Here is a 12,936-nt window from a genome sequence, read left to right as displayed (position 1 = left end):
GCTGAAAACGAGCCTCTGCTGCCCTTAGACAGAAACAAGTTAGAAAGGGGAAGGAGCAGTCTTCTCCACTGCGAGGGAGTGTTATGGGTCGAGTGATTAATTACTTCGGGGTGAAAAACTTGTCTACCGCTTTGTGTATCCAATAAATTAAGGGCTCCTGAGACTTTTAGGCACACAGGTGAAGTGTTGGCTGCGCGTACTGGGACCGCTGCGCACCCTTTCTGCAGACGCGCCACTTTATAAAGATACGCTTGGACTTGGAGTGGGACTAGTCTACATTGAGGAGCAAAATTCTCTATCTTACAGAAGCCTTCTTTGGATTGCCTTCATGTCGTTTTTCAAGAAAGCGCCTTGCAGAAATACCAGAGGTAAATTTCCTATCAGATCACCAATCAAAAAAAAAAAACTGCTCTCACGAGTTTGTACACTGATAATGCCATGCTCAGGGGCTTCACTGCCATATGTTTGACATGTCAGCGTACAATCAGAACTAATTCATGTGTCTTTAGTGCAATTTTTGACAGCAGTGTATATTTTGGCTTTTTCAAGTTTAGTTTATTACTGGATGTGCAATTTGTCAACAGACATTTTCAATAATGGACTATAGACCAGAGAGCATACATTATGGTTTAATTCATAAAAAGCAATGACAATAACTTTAATATACATATGAATTGTGATATAAGTTAAGAGTTAAGTTAAACAGTGAACGGATAGCTACATAGGCTACAATAAATAATTAATAAGTTATGTTAAGTTAAATAAGTTAGTCAATATAATAACTTGAGTTCAAATCAAATGTGCAATATAACGGCTCAGATAAACCACTAAAAAAGTGGCATAGTGATTTTGCTCATTCATCTGTAATTCTTCAGGTCTGTAAGTACACCCCGATGGTTGGAAGACAGACTCTCGCAATGCACAGCGGTCAGTGCTCCGGGACGGTGATGGATGACAGCCCTCCATCCAGCCCAAGTTCCAGTCCCAGTCCGGATGGCCGTCGTCGGGATCTCCAGCGGGCCAGGGCGCTTCAGGCCGGCGGGCTCGGTGGCAGAGGACGCCCGGCGGCGGCTAACGCAGCTCGGGAGAGGAGTAGAGTTCAAACTCTGAGAAACGCGTTCCTGGAGCTACAAAGGACTTTGCCGTCCGTTCCGCCGGACACCAAGCTGTCCAAACTCGACGTGTTGATACTGGCCACCACCTACATTGCCCATTTGACTCGAACACTACAAGAGGAAGGTGCGGAGGAGGGAGAGAGCACAAAACAAACAGATGCGTTACACTCATTAAAAGGTGATGGCTACCTGCACCCAGTCAAGGTCAGTGGTAATAATAATAATAATAATAATAATAATAATAAAAATAATAACAATAATAATAATAATAATGATAATAATAACAATAATAATAATAATAAAGTTCTGGTAGCTGCTAATATCTTGTATCATCTATATTATTGTATTATTGTTTTGACTGAATGAAACTTCTTACTGCATATATCCATCGTTGGGGTATTTATATATTTTACATCATTTGAAATAGTGCAACATGACCTATGGTGGCCTTTCCATAGGTTCATTTACTAAAACCAAAATGTCTTTACAGAAATGGCCAATGCGGTCCAGACTGTACGTCGGAGCTTCGGGCCAGTTCCTGAACACCACACATCCTTCAGACTCAGAGAATCAAGGCCCATCATCGTCCAAATCCAAGGACAAGGCTTGAACCCTCTGTATGAAAACTGTTTCACACATTTGCATGAGTGTTGCTGTTTAACTCTGGCAGCAGCAGCATGAGTGTACAACAAATTCAACTCATTTTTACTTCCACTAAAGCCGCGCCATGTAGACATTGTAAATTAATATATTATGTGAATTTTAATGTATGAGTATATATAGAGAAAGCATACATGATGTTTCTCTCTTGTTGTTATTTTGGCTTCTCTTGTTTGCCCTGCAGCTCCATACATGTCCCGGGTATGATATCTGTAGAAATTCCGTGGGGTAATGAGCCCGTCATGCTTGAAGTGTGCACTTTCAGTTGAAACATTTGCACTAAATGCATGTGTGAATAACTTAACATCTGTCATGTGAAGTGGTCTGTCAGAGAGTCAACAATGGTGGCTCCCCGTCTCATGTTCCTTCTTATTTTTTACATGCATGGTTGTAAATGTGTTTGTGAATAAAAAATGACTCCAGTGAAAAGAAGACGCGTCTCATAAAGTTTAAAAAAAAAAATCCAAATTTCTTTTTTTTCTTTTGTAAGAAAAGTTCAAACGAAATATTATTTAACGTGTGCTGTGATATAATTAACTGTATCATAATAAATAAATGGAGCCACTGCTACTTTATTTATTTAACACTTGACGTATTATTGTATTTACTGGCCTTTTAACACTGTTCGTAGTCATCGTCTATCGTCTCTTCTTTGACAATTAGCAGCGTTTAATCAAATCAATTAAATACAGCTGTGGTGCTCGACAAGCTAAATACACGATTTGATTTTAACATTTAATTTCAGCAAAATGACTGCACCTAACTGTAAAATACGGCGGGGCTAGGCAGGGTTACAGAAGTACAGAAATATATATATTAATAGAAATAATAATTAGATTTATATACCTATTATTTGATATTTAAAATATAAATATGTATTTATAATATTGTGCTTCGGTTGTTTTGATAGTGTTAGCATGTTTATGAAAAGAAAGGAAAGAAATCTTACCTCTACTTGTACCGATTGCAGGGGTAAATTAACCTCTTAACATTAAACACTGTAATAACGTTTAGTAACATTTAAGTGGAAGTTCTGTGATGTCTTTTCAACACTAATTTGGTCTTAATTTATTTTGTTAGTCTAACTGATGTAATATGATGTATTTTCTGTATATTGAGGAACATCGTTTTTAAGAACAAACAAGGTACTGCATTTGTTTATTTATAGCCACTTTGGTGGATTTAGGGTGATTATTGTATTTAAAAAACCGTGAGTTAAACATCCGTATCTGTTTAAGTACCCTAAAGAAAATAAAGATAACCTGAATTTCTACATTAATACGTCCACACACAAAAAGTGGTGCTTTTCTGTCATGACTTCAGTAAATACACTCACTTGCCATCATTGTAGCTTAAATAAGAACAATTCAGTGCAGTTGATGCTGACAACTGAGTTACTGCTCAGCTGTGCAGGATCATAGTGCAGGATGAGCTGCATTGCGCAGCTCTGTGGCGCAGTGACTGCCGGAAATACTTCCTTTACTCTTGAAGACTGCAGCGTGAGCACAGTGAGCCTCAGAGCTCCTCATCACATCTCAACAGAATGATCACTTCTTCCAGATTTATCTTCACAGCCTTTATGGGCAATGGTGAGATCATTTTATGTGCATGTCGTCGTCTTGTTTTGTAGGCTGGAGTCAGCACATGAAACACAGTAATGGCTAGTTAGCTCTAAGCTAACGTTAGCATCTCGGCCACGTGGGAGAAATGAGCACCGCGTGCCGCTTGATTTCTTTAAAAGTATGTTGTTTTAAGTAGTAATCGGTTTAAATAATGGGCATTTGTTTCTTAGTTTTCCATTTTTGTTCAAATCTTGTTTTAAAGAATGAAGCCAAGGGGTGTAATTTATTGTGAATTTGAATCTGAATCTGACTTCAGTGCAGTATTTTACTGTCTATTTAGTTGTTCTCATATCTGTGCCTCAGTTTGAAACACGTCCTCCAAAACAACAAATGACTGAAGCAACAAAACATAGAAAAATGAAGCGTGAATACAACTTAATGTAACAAACATATCTGCCTTGATGTGTCTCTGCAGACAGGTCTCATCCCTGAAGTGATTAATCATTGTTTTAGACAGCTCAAAGTGTAAAAAAAACTGATCATATCTGGTTTTGTCCAGGGGTCAGCTGCACCCCCCACCTTATTTCACTGGGGAAAGGCTTCATGGCCTTCTCTGAGGACGTTAGGTCATGGCAAAGGTCGTGACATGCTGTTGAACCCGTCCTCAGACCTGCGATGTTAGTCGTGCTCCCAAGCTGTGTTACAGTGGTACCCTCTGACCTTTGGGTGATCAGTCATATGTCCCCTCCATATTGGCTATTCCTTCAGTACATCTCATTCATGCAGGCTACAAATCAATAGATCACACTTGAGGCTAATTAAGTTGCACTGACAGACTTGAACCAATCTTGTGGGGGTAAAAAAAAAGAAAAAAAGAATCATTGCTGTCTGAAGTGGTGATTATGAAGTAAAATTGTACAGGTAATAACCCATTTAACTAATTTTTTCTTTTTCTTTTTTAGAAACGCAGATGATGATGGCTAATTCTGACCGGTACACTTAATAAGGTAAGCTTAAAGGTTTATATCAGTAATCAAACATTAATAATAAATGAGCCTAGGGAGTTGCTGGAATAGTGATGAATTAACAATTTGCCGTTTACCCATCAGACAATAAGATGGTGAAACTGTTACTAACTGAATTACCAGCATAACATCAAGCTAAACATCAATGTTGTCTGGATATAAAGCGGACACATGATTTGTGGTCAAATGACTTTACAAAGCATTGCCCAACTACTGATTATGAACTAAAACTGAAGTGTAGAATTGAACAGGTAATAACCCATTTAACCACTTTTTTTTCTTTTGTAGAAGTGCAGATGAATATGGCTAATTCTAACTATGACTGGTACACTTAATAAGGTAAGATTAACGTTTTATATCAGTAATCAAACATTGATAATAAATGAGCCTTGGAAGGACTAAACATGCTGAAATATGTCACTCAGTGTTTTGTTTTTGTTTTTTCCCTAGATGTCAGGTCTACACTGTAAACTACACATTGCCAAGTGTCAGCCTTTTCGCTGCAGAGGCTTTCAGGTGAGTGTTGGAGTTTGGTCGTGCAGTGCTTTAAGTGTACAGGGAGTCCTGTTGCTGGAATAGTGATGAATTAACAATTTGCCGTTTACCCATCAGACAATAAGATGGTGAAACTGTTACTAACTGAATTACCAGCATAACATCAAGCAATAATAGTTTGCTAGTAGAGTATTTGATATACATAGACATTTGTATTTTATTTTCTTTAATATTTACTCATTCCTGTTCTTTCCTCTTCGCCCCCCTCAGATCTCCTGATGCAGTCACTGGAGATGCACCAGGTGTAATCTAATGTCTCCTGTGCTGAACAAGGTCAGTTTCTCATTATTTTTTTTTTACTCTTTGTGCTGCTGTACACTGGTCTTATTATCAGTTAACGCACCAGGTACACTGGGTGGTCAGACTGTCAAAAATAATTCGGTGCGTCCCAAAAAAAATGTTGATGTGATTTTTGGTCAAATGACTTTAGAAGGCATTGATTGATATTCCCTGACACACTTTTAAAATATAATTCTCAAAGTTTCATCAAATGTCTGTGGCTGGGAAGTCAAACAACTTGTCTACAGTGCAAAGTCTTTGGTTTTCTAAATTTTGAGCACTAGCAACTTGCAGCTGGAATAATGATGAGTTCATCTTATCGCCGTTTACCCATCAGACAATAGAGTGGTGAGAATGTGACTACTGAATTACAAGCTGCAGCTTTAGTTTTGCCACCTACTAGACTTTGTATTTACCATTATAAAGTTCTTGTGTTGAAGTGTCATCTTGACATGCTGCCATGTAATGGTACAGAAGGAACTGTATTATAGAAAAGTGAAATCAATTTTCCATGTTTTACAGAAAAGAGGGGGCAATAATGGAGAGAAAACATGAGTATCGGCTTCATCTCATTTCTGGTAAGTTAAACCAGCACTAAACTACTGTATTCACTGTTTTCTGCATGGTATCCTATTTTAAGTAGTAATGATGAGTTCACCTTATCGCCGTTTACCCATCAGACAATAAAGTGGTGAGAATGTGACTACTGAATTGCGAGCTACAGCTTTAGTTTTGCCAACTACTACACATAAAGGTTTAACACATAGGCCACAATTGTCATCATCAAGTGACAGTTTCCATATTTTACAGATAAGAAGCACTAGCAGCAGTAATGGAGAAACATGAGTGTCTGCTTCCTCTTATCTCTGGTGAGTACAGACTGTTAAGTTTCACATTCTTTCTGGCCTCGTTCATCTCATATTTTCTAAGTAGTAATGATGAATTCACATTATCGCCGTTTACCCATCAGACCAAAAATGGGCTGCTGATAAAGTGACTAACTGAACTAAAAAGCCAGTTGTAAAATCTCTAATCAATGAGTTGTCATGCAAACTGATCATCTTTATTGCTTATTTATTGGAAAGGATTTGGCCAGTTGATTGATCTGCCTGGTTGTGGGGAAGCCTCGTTGGAAGGGTAAGTACTAGTCCTACTCCAGTCAACGTGAATTATATTAGTCCTGTTAGTCTATTTAAAAGTGTGTAACTGATCCCAATGTGTTTCTTTTACAGTGTTGGAGGAACATTTGGAGTTCTTTGCCAGATCTGCGTGATCAAAGTCTGATTCATTATTAATACAATTTGTTTGCTGTGAAAATACCTCAACTTTGTCTTTTGAATAAATTTTTCTCCTTGCATACCTTTGTCTGTTGATTAAATATATTTTACAGTGCTTACATTTCTCAGGCATATAGCAATTTTAAATTAATATAATGCATAATTCATAGTACACATTTCCTCCTGGACAACTTTTCAGGCTGACATCTTGTTTTAATCCCTGTCTTTTATTTTATTTTCTCCTCAAATATAACTGGATATTAATTACAGAATGCTAGCACCATCTGTATCGCTTTGTAATAAATTAAAGGGTTTTGCTTGTCTCATCAAAGCAGGGTATACGAGTAGTACGATCTTGGGCTGCTTACCTGTGTTTTTGAAACAGGTTTCTACTCCTCTGTGATGTATGTGTCTGCTCCTGGTGCGTAGGTGTAGATGAAGCGTAGGATATTCTGGTGGAGAACATCCAGGGTCGTGTCCCTCCTGTGCAAACCATCCACATCTCCAATGTCACAGGGAAAGACTGCGTCAGGTGGGATAACAAGAGCAGATGCCCCTGTAGAAAGAGGCATGCAACCCTTAAAAAGGGAACTGCTGTTGGCCTACATCAAACCGTTAAAGTGCTCAAAGTAACTAAAAACCCAGAGTAAGGATCAAACAAACAATATAGACATGTAGCTGTAATGTGTATGTACAGTATTTGACTCGGCTGTTTTGTATCAACCAATAAATGTGGTCATAATCCTGTGATTAGCCGTATATTGGATTCATTAAGATGTGTATTAGCACATTTGTACTAGGATATCATTTCCTATTTCTATGAATGGAAGTACTGTTTTTGTACGTGGTGGTGTCAGTGGGGTGGGTGATATAAAAAATCTGTACCGTGCTTTAGAGTGACTGAGTTTTCACAAAGGAGCACAGCGATCACAGCGTCTTCCTCCAGTACTCGTGTTCTCAGACACAACTTACAGTGGGCCTCAGCCAAAGAAATCCTATGACAAAAATAAACATGAAAAGAATCATTTGTAAGTGGCTGCCAGAGTAGGTTCTTTTTTTGTAATTTGCTGAAAAACAAGTAATCTGTAAAATTGAGAGTGAGTGCATAATGTGAGTTTTGCCCTAAACTGTTAATGAAAACAGATTTATTTTCATAGTTTTACTTCAACATTAAATATGTCACCACACTGAAAAAGATTTGTAAACATTTGTCATAAGTAGATGAAAAATTGTCATTTGAGGGTTCAGCTCAACATGAATGAATGTTCTCCACCTAGTGGATGATCTTGACATAACACTGGACACAGACAGTCCTGATCATGTTATACACAGTCCAGGGTCATGACATAGGAAGTTACACTAAAACTGGTTTGATTCATCCAGGTTTTGCGGTATTACTTTGCTTACAGTAGTTTGACAGAAGCCACAGACATCTTGACACCCTGACTCTGTGATCGGACTCGACGGTTGGCCATGTAGTAGCCATGGATTATCTTCTCTGCTCCAGGACTTAGCTCCACTTGCAAGCTTTGTGCGTGGGCTAGCAGCTGGACGACAGAATTTAGAGCAGCAAGTACAATATTAGGTTAATGTTTTGATATTAAAATCAAAGCAGTGTATGTTTAAATTATTCTCTTTCTTTTTTAAGCAATGCAATACAGTGAAACTCAGGATGTTTGCTAACCTCCTGGTAGTCTTCTGTAGAAAACTCCACACAGAATGGGTAGAGGGGTTTTCCAGGCTGTACTGCTTGCTGGAGGGTGTGGACAGTCTGGGCAAGCAGGGTCTGCTCTCCCACATTATCCCGACACTGAATGAGCAGGCCAAAGGCATCTGCAAGCTGAGTTGTTACGGCACCCATTTCCTGCTCACAAAGAAGAGTCTGAAAAGCTGTCTGCTGTTCTGCATTTGGCATCACTCTAAAATAACCGAGTGCATCTTAATTTTAGCCTGTGATCTAAAGTGCTGGTTACTGCTCACACAGTTCATTGTCCACCTTCCAAAAGCAAAAAACAAAGCATTGATTATTCTCAAGGGTCCCACTGCACATTAATGTTTGCCTGGGCAGGGCACTTCCCTCAAGAAAAGTAAATTGTCTCAATTTCCTGTTTTGCCAGATTTATCTGCAAACAACATCTTGAGTTACATGAAATGACATTTCTTAGAGTCAGAGTAATGTACCACACTGGCTTAAGTTCCTCCAACATAATTCATTCTCACAAATATCTCAATTCTGACCTGCTAGTGCACATCCAGACCACATTTTAAGTGAGCTAAACAACGGTAATGTAACACCATGTTGTGACTGAACTCACTGCTGTTCCTAGTACAGCACACTCTGCCCTCCCAGACCGTCGAGAGCTATCTGTGGAGTCTGTGAGGGCCCAGAAGCTGCACTGGACTGGGAAGGAAAGCTGCTGATCAGCATCCTCACCATACTTCTTCCCTGGGATGAACACAGATGCCGTGTGGCTTTCCAGAACTGACAAAAATTCAGATGAGGAAAGTACATCAACATTTTATCTAATACAATAATTTTTATAGCTGACAGCACACAACACAATGCCATAACTTATTGTGTTAATAACTATGGTGTACCTGACTGAATGGCGTCCAGTCTGTCCTTTTTGTAGCAGCTGAGATCTCCCAACATGCAAATGCCACCGGTGGCTAGCAGAGCAGAGCCAGCATGGATGTTAGCAGTGCCTGCTCCATGCTCGTCCCGGGACAGAGATGCAAACATCTCCCCTGAGGCCTGATGCCTGACTCCACGACACGCCAAGTTCAAGCTGTACATTATTAGTCTGGCACACAAACACAATTTTTAAAAGTTGGTTAATTCAGAGTAATAAGGATGAAACCCCCCTTGATATTCAGTGTGTCAACTTAGGAAATGCAAAGCTGGGTGATTCAGATCACTCTACCTGTCTAATATTAGTGTGTCAGTGGTAACAACGAGGAGATCCAAGCCATGAAAAGTGTCTTTTGCATCTGCTCTGGTTTGCACCAAGCTGAGCAACAAGCACAGCTTTAAAGTGCTGTAGAGGCCTGGAGGAGCTATGTTCAACCCAAAGCAGTGAGCTACAATAGCAGAGAACCTCCAAGGAGAACTAGCTGTGGCCTTCAACAGGTCCTGAAAGTTGGAGTTGATTTTATGTGGATCTGTAGGAAGAGTTTTGGAAAATGTTAAGTGTTTCACCACAGTGATGATACACAATGCTGCATATGAAAAGTAAAACCGTTCTGATCATTGAGAGTGGGCTATATCAAGGGTAAATTATTAAGATCCTCAAGTATTATCAGTTTGCCTGTCGTTGGGATTTGAAACAATGTTTGATACAACAAATTGCTGCCTTACGCTCTGGCTCCCACGGTTGAATGCTGTTTGCTTCTACACTGTAGGTGATATTTGGCCACTGGTGCACATGCGCGGGAATGCCCAACACCCTGTAGAGTCGACCAATTCTCATCGAGTTACACAGCTCATCTGTGTGAATAGGGGAAACAAAGCAATAACACTCAAAGGGGTTGTTCTATGCTGCCTGGTGATTATTGAAGAAACATGCATGCCACCTACAAACCACTGCCAAAAGAAACACATGAGGCCTTTGGAACAAAGATTTCTCTGTGCGCAAATCATACAGCCAGTTAATGAGTGTTCCTTGCACTTATTAACATATATATTTGGTAACGGGAGCTTGGTGTATTGAATTCCTACTCATGACTGGGTCAACAGAATATGTTAATCCTGGTGCTAAGATTTGCTAAGATCTCAGGGGTACTAGTACAACAATGTTATTAGAGGGGACAGAAACACTTAATATCCCACCATGAGGCACAGTGCGCGGCTAGCTGCACAAAATTTTATTTATTTGAACTCTCCCCCACTAAGTTTGTGTTGCAAAGTGAGAGGCTCATTTAGAAAGCCAGAGAAAATTAATGACAAACCTCATCACATCTGACTGAGTGTAAATATAAGCTATTACAACCACATTATTCAGGACTGGGAGTGAACATAATTGATGAGAATAAGATTTTACAAACAAATAATGCCTTTTTAAATGTTGAGGGTATTAACTTACAGCATTTTTACCTTTACCTTTAAGATTTTGACTTACAAATGGCAAATGAGCCATTTAACTTAAAAAATCAAAGAAATGACTTGTTTTACACTATGCAAACTAAAAGAGCTAAGCACTTCATTGGGCGGGATTGGCTACACAACAAAGTCACTAAAGCTGGTCAGACCTGGTCTCAGTCCCATTCTCTATATTCCCATGCCAATCTGCTGCATCTTCTCCCAGTCATATACTTACTTAAATATAGGTGAAGCATGCATAAAGGTTGGAAAGTGGTAATGTCAACGGTAAAGTTAAAAAATGTTGCAGGGACTCTTTTTGAAACCAGACAGGTGTACAAATTTATACTCCAGCAGAGGGGGATCTACTATTTTGTTTTGTATAGTTTACAAGTTGAATAGGAAAGTCACTCTTTTGTTATGCAGATGGAATAAATACTCAAAGATGCCATGAAACACAAATAGATTTGAGTTCAGTTTGATAAAGCAGGTAAGAGGTGACGCTGTTATTATTTTTGGTTATGATGTAACAAATTTTTCTTCACCTGTTGCCATATTATCCTCACCTCTTTCAAATACAAATAAGCTATTAGCTTTGTTTTCTCTTGCATTTATGTTGTTTCAAATGCAATGATCAAATACAAATATATAGTAAATGTGCTTGTTGACACTGTTATATGGGACACATAATAGATTAGTCCTGTGTTTGAGTAATATAAACTCAATTTGTATGTATGTATATCCTACCTCTGAGAAACAGGGTGACAGATTGGTATCTGAGTGCACTTTGCTGATGGGTACGGAGAACATTCAGTGCTTTGACACTGATCAGCTCCACAAGCTGTTTGTCTGTTTAAACAAAAACACATAAAGTATGTACACATACAGAATTTAACAATGCAAAAAGCACATTTTCTGTAAAATTCTTGTAACCAAAGCATATTAGATAATGTCCAAAGTGTCTGACATTCAGAAAGCTTCATTCTCACCTCCCAGCACTCTGAACTTCACATCCTCTTTCAGTGGGGAGCTACACATCATGCAGATGAAGTCATTTCTCACAGTAGCTGCCTCTGTGGCTCCGGGTGCATGGACGCGGATGTGGTGGAATCCTAGAGCCAGCATTACAGAGATGTAACCAGCTATGAATGTGAAATATTTCTGTGGTCCATGAAGATTACTTGTATGGTAGTAGAAACATACAATGGTATATACTGATTATCAGTCCTCTCTGTAGTACCTGTAGAACAAGGGCAGTCGTCATTGATGCAGAGGAACCTGGCCCCCTGAGTATATTTTGTGACCCTTGTTATAGCAATGACTAGGCCCTCCATGACCACAGGCCTCTTAGGACCATGTCCACGTGAAAAACTACAAAGGTCCAAGGTGTATTCAGGGAACGAAGGCAGGTGTGTCAACTTCAAAATTATATTCACCTAAAAAATAAAAACAGATAAACATATTGTTTCTGGACTGATTTGAGCATTCAGTTACCGAATTCCATTTAGGTGTATTCAGAATTTATGAAAAGGGACTTGTCCCTAAGGGTTTATGGTAAAAAATAATATTGTCAGTGACTAAGACAGTGTATTCATACCTGACTCTCTGTGTGTATTTTGTCAACAAGTGAAAGAGTCTTTATGGCCAGGAAGCACACCTGAAAGAGGAATAGGGCAAATGTTGGTATGTTACAGTAGATGTTCAATTTAAACTTGCAGCTCACCTCACTTACAGACTGAAACAAAGCTGTTGCTCTCACGGGGTCATGTAATACACAGTCACCCAATACAGGATCCACCTCTATCACATCAGAGGGATTCACGCTGACACAAAACCTGTACACTGCCTCCATTTGTTGTGGATCTGGAAATGAAGGGGCACATTTAATAGTTAAAGCACAGGATGTATTTAACGTGACTTTCCAGTTTAACTACACTGCTCATATGAGGTTAGCTAGTTTTATATTTTCCTAACAGTAAGCCCACCGTTAAATGGTATGCAGTCTTCGGCAAGTTTCTGAAGGCCAAAGCTTCTGTCTAAATAGACCAAAACCGATTCTCTTAATGACAAAATATCAGCCATTTTCATTTAATAGCGTATGTAGTTCGCTCAAACCGCACAAACCGATACAATTTTTAGCTAACCTACAAACTGATTTGGCGCTAGTCAACCGTGTTGTTGCCATAGAGACCACTCTAGTCTGAACCTGGTCTGAACAAGTCACTAGTTACTTGATGGCATGGTGATGTTGTCTTTCTTAAACATCATTTCTGGTTTTATTTAGGCCTGAGTCGTATTATTTACAATATTTTAAACATTTATTTTCTAATTGTTAATAGCTTTATTGTATGGTTTATGTATTGTATGATTTTTGTGTTTGTTTGT

The 12,936-nt window shown here is 39.0% G+C and overlaps 2 protein-coding genes and 1 long non-coding RNA gene across 4 annotated transcripts; 2 read left to right on the top strand and 1 right to left on the bottom strand.

Moving 5' to 3' along the window:
- Nucleotides 1-822: 822 nt before the first annotated feature.
- LOC128382876 (transcription factor 24-like) lies at nucleotides 823-1,725 on the top strand. Its single transcript, XM_053342874.1, has 2 exons — nucleotides 823-1,319; nucleotides 1,606-1,725. Exons 1-2 carry the CDS (start codon nucleotides 894-896, stop codon nucleotides 1,723-1,725), a joined length of 546 nt encoding a protein of 181 aa, XP_053198849.1. The 5' UTR covers nucleotides 823-893.
- Nucleotides 1,726-3,270: 1,545 nt separating this feature from the next.
- Nucleotides 3,271-6,515, top strand: LOC128382645 (uncharacterized). 2 transcript variants are annotated; one of them, XR_008323783.1, is made up of 7 exons: nucleotides 3,271-3,364; nucleotides 4,651-4,701; nucleotides 5,128-5,190; nucleotides 5,719-5,774; nucleotides 6,007-6,065; nucleotides 6,282-6,333; nucleotides 6,429-6,515. It is a non-coding gene; the product is annotated as an uncharacterized LOC128382645 (long non-coding RNA). The 2 variants fall into 2 exon arrangements; XR_008323782.1 differs by having other exon boundaries at nucleotides 5,719-6,065.
- Nucleotides 6,516-6,862: 347 nt separating this feature from the next.
- mcmdc2 (minichromosome maintenance domain containing 2) lies at nucleotides 6,863-12,633 on the bottom strand. Its single transcript, XM_053342634.1, has 14 exons — nucleotides 12,537-12,633; nucleotides 12,284-12,414; nucleotides 12,149-12,208; nucleotides 11,792-11,987; nucleotides 11,541-11,663; nucleotides 11,299-11,400; nucleotides 9,832-9,960; nucleotides 9,398-9,635; nucleotides 9,072-9,277; nucleotides 8,789-8,955; nucleotides 8,158-8,337; nucleotides 7,881-8,020; nucleotides 7,359-7,468; nucleotides 6,863-7,029 (listed from the first exon to the last, which is right to left on the bottom strand). The coding sequence occupies exons 1-14, from the start codon at nucleotides 12,631-12,633 to the stop codon at nucleotides 6,863-6,865; spliced, it is 2,046 nt and encodes a 681-aa protein (XP_053198609.1).
- Between the last annotated feature and the right edge of the window lie 303 nt (nucleotides 12,634-12,936).

Source organism: Scomber japonicus, chromosome 21 (assembly GCF_027409825.1).
Source record: "Scomber japonicus isolate fScoJap1 chromosome 21, fScoJap1.pri, whole genome shotgun sequence".
NCBI lineage: Eukaryota > Metazoa > Chordata > Actinopteri > Scombriformes > Scombridae > Scomber > Scomber japonicus.
Note: the sequence above shows the minus strand (reverse complement) of the source record. Positions and strands in the feature narration are given on the sequence as shown.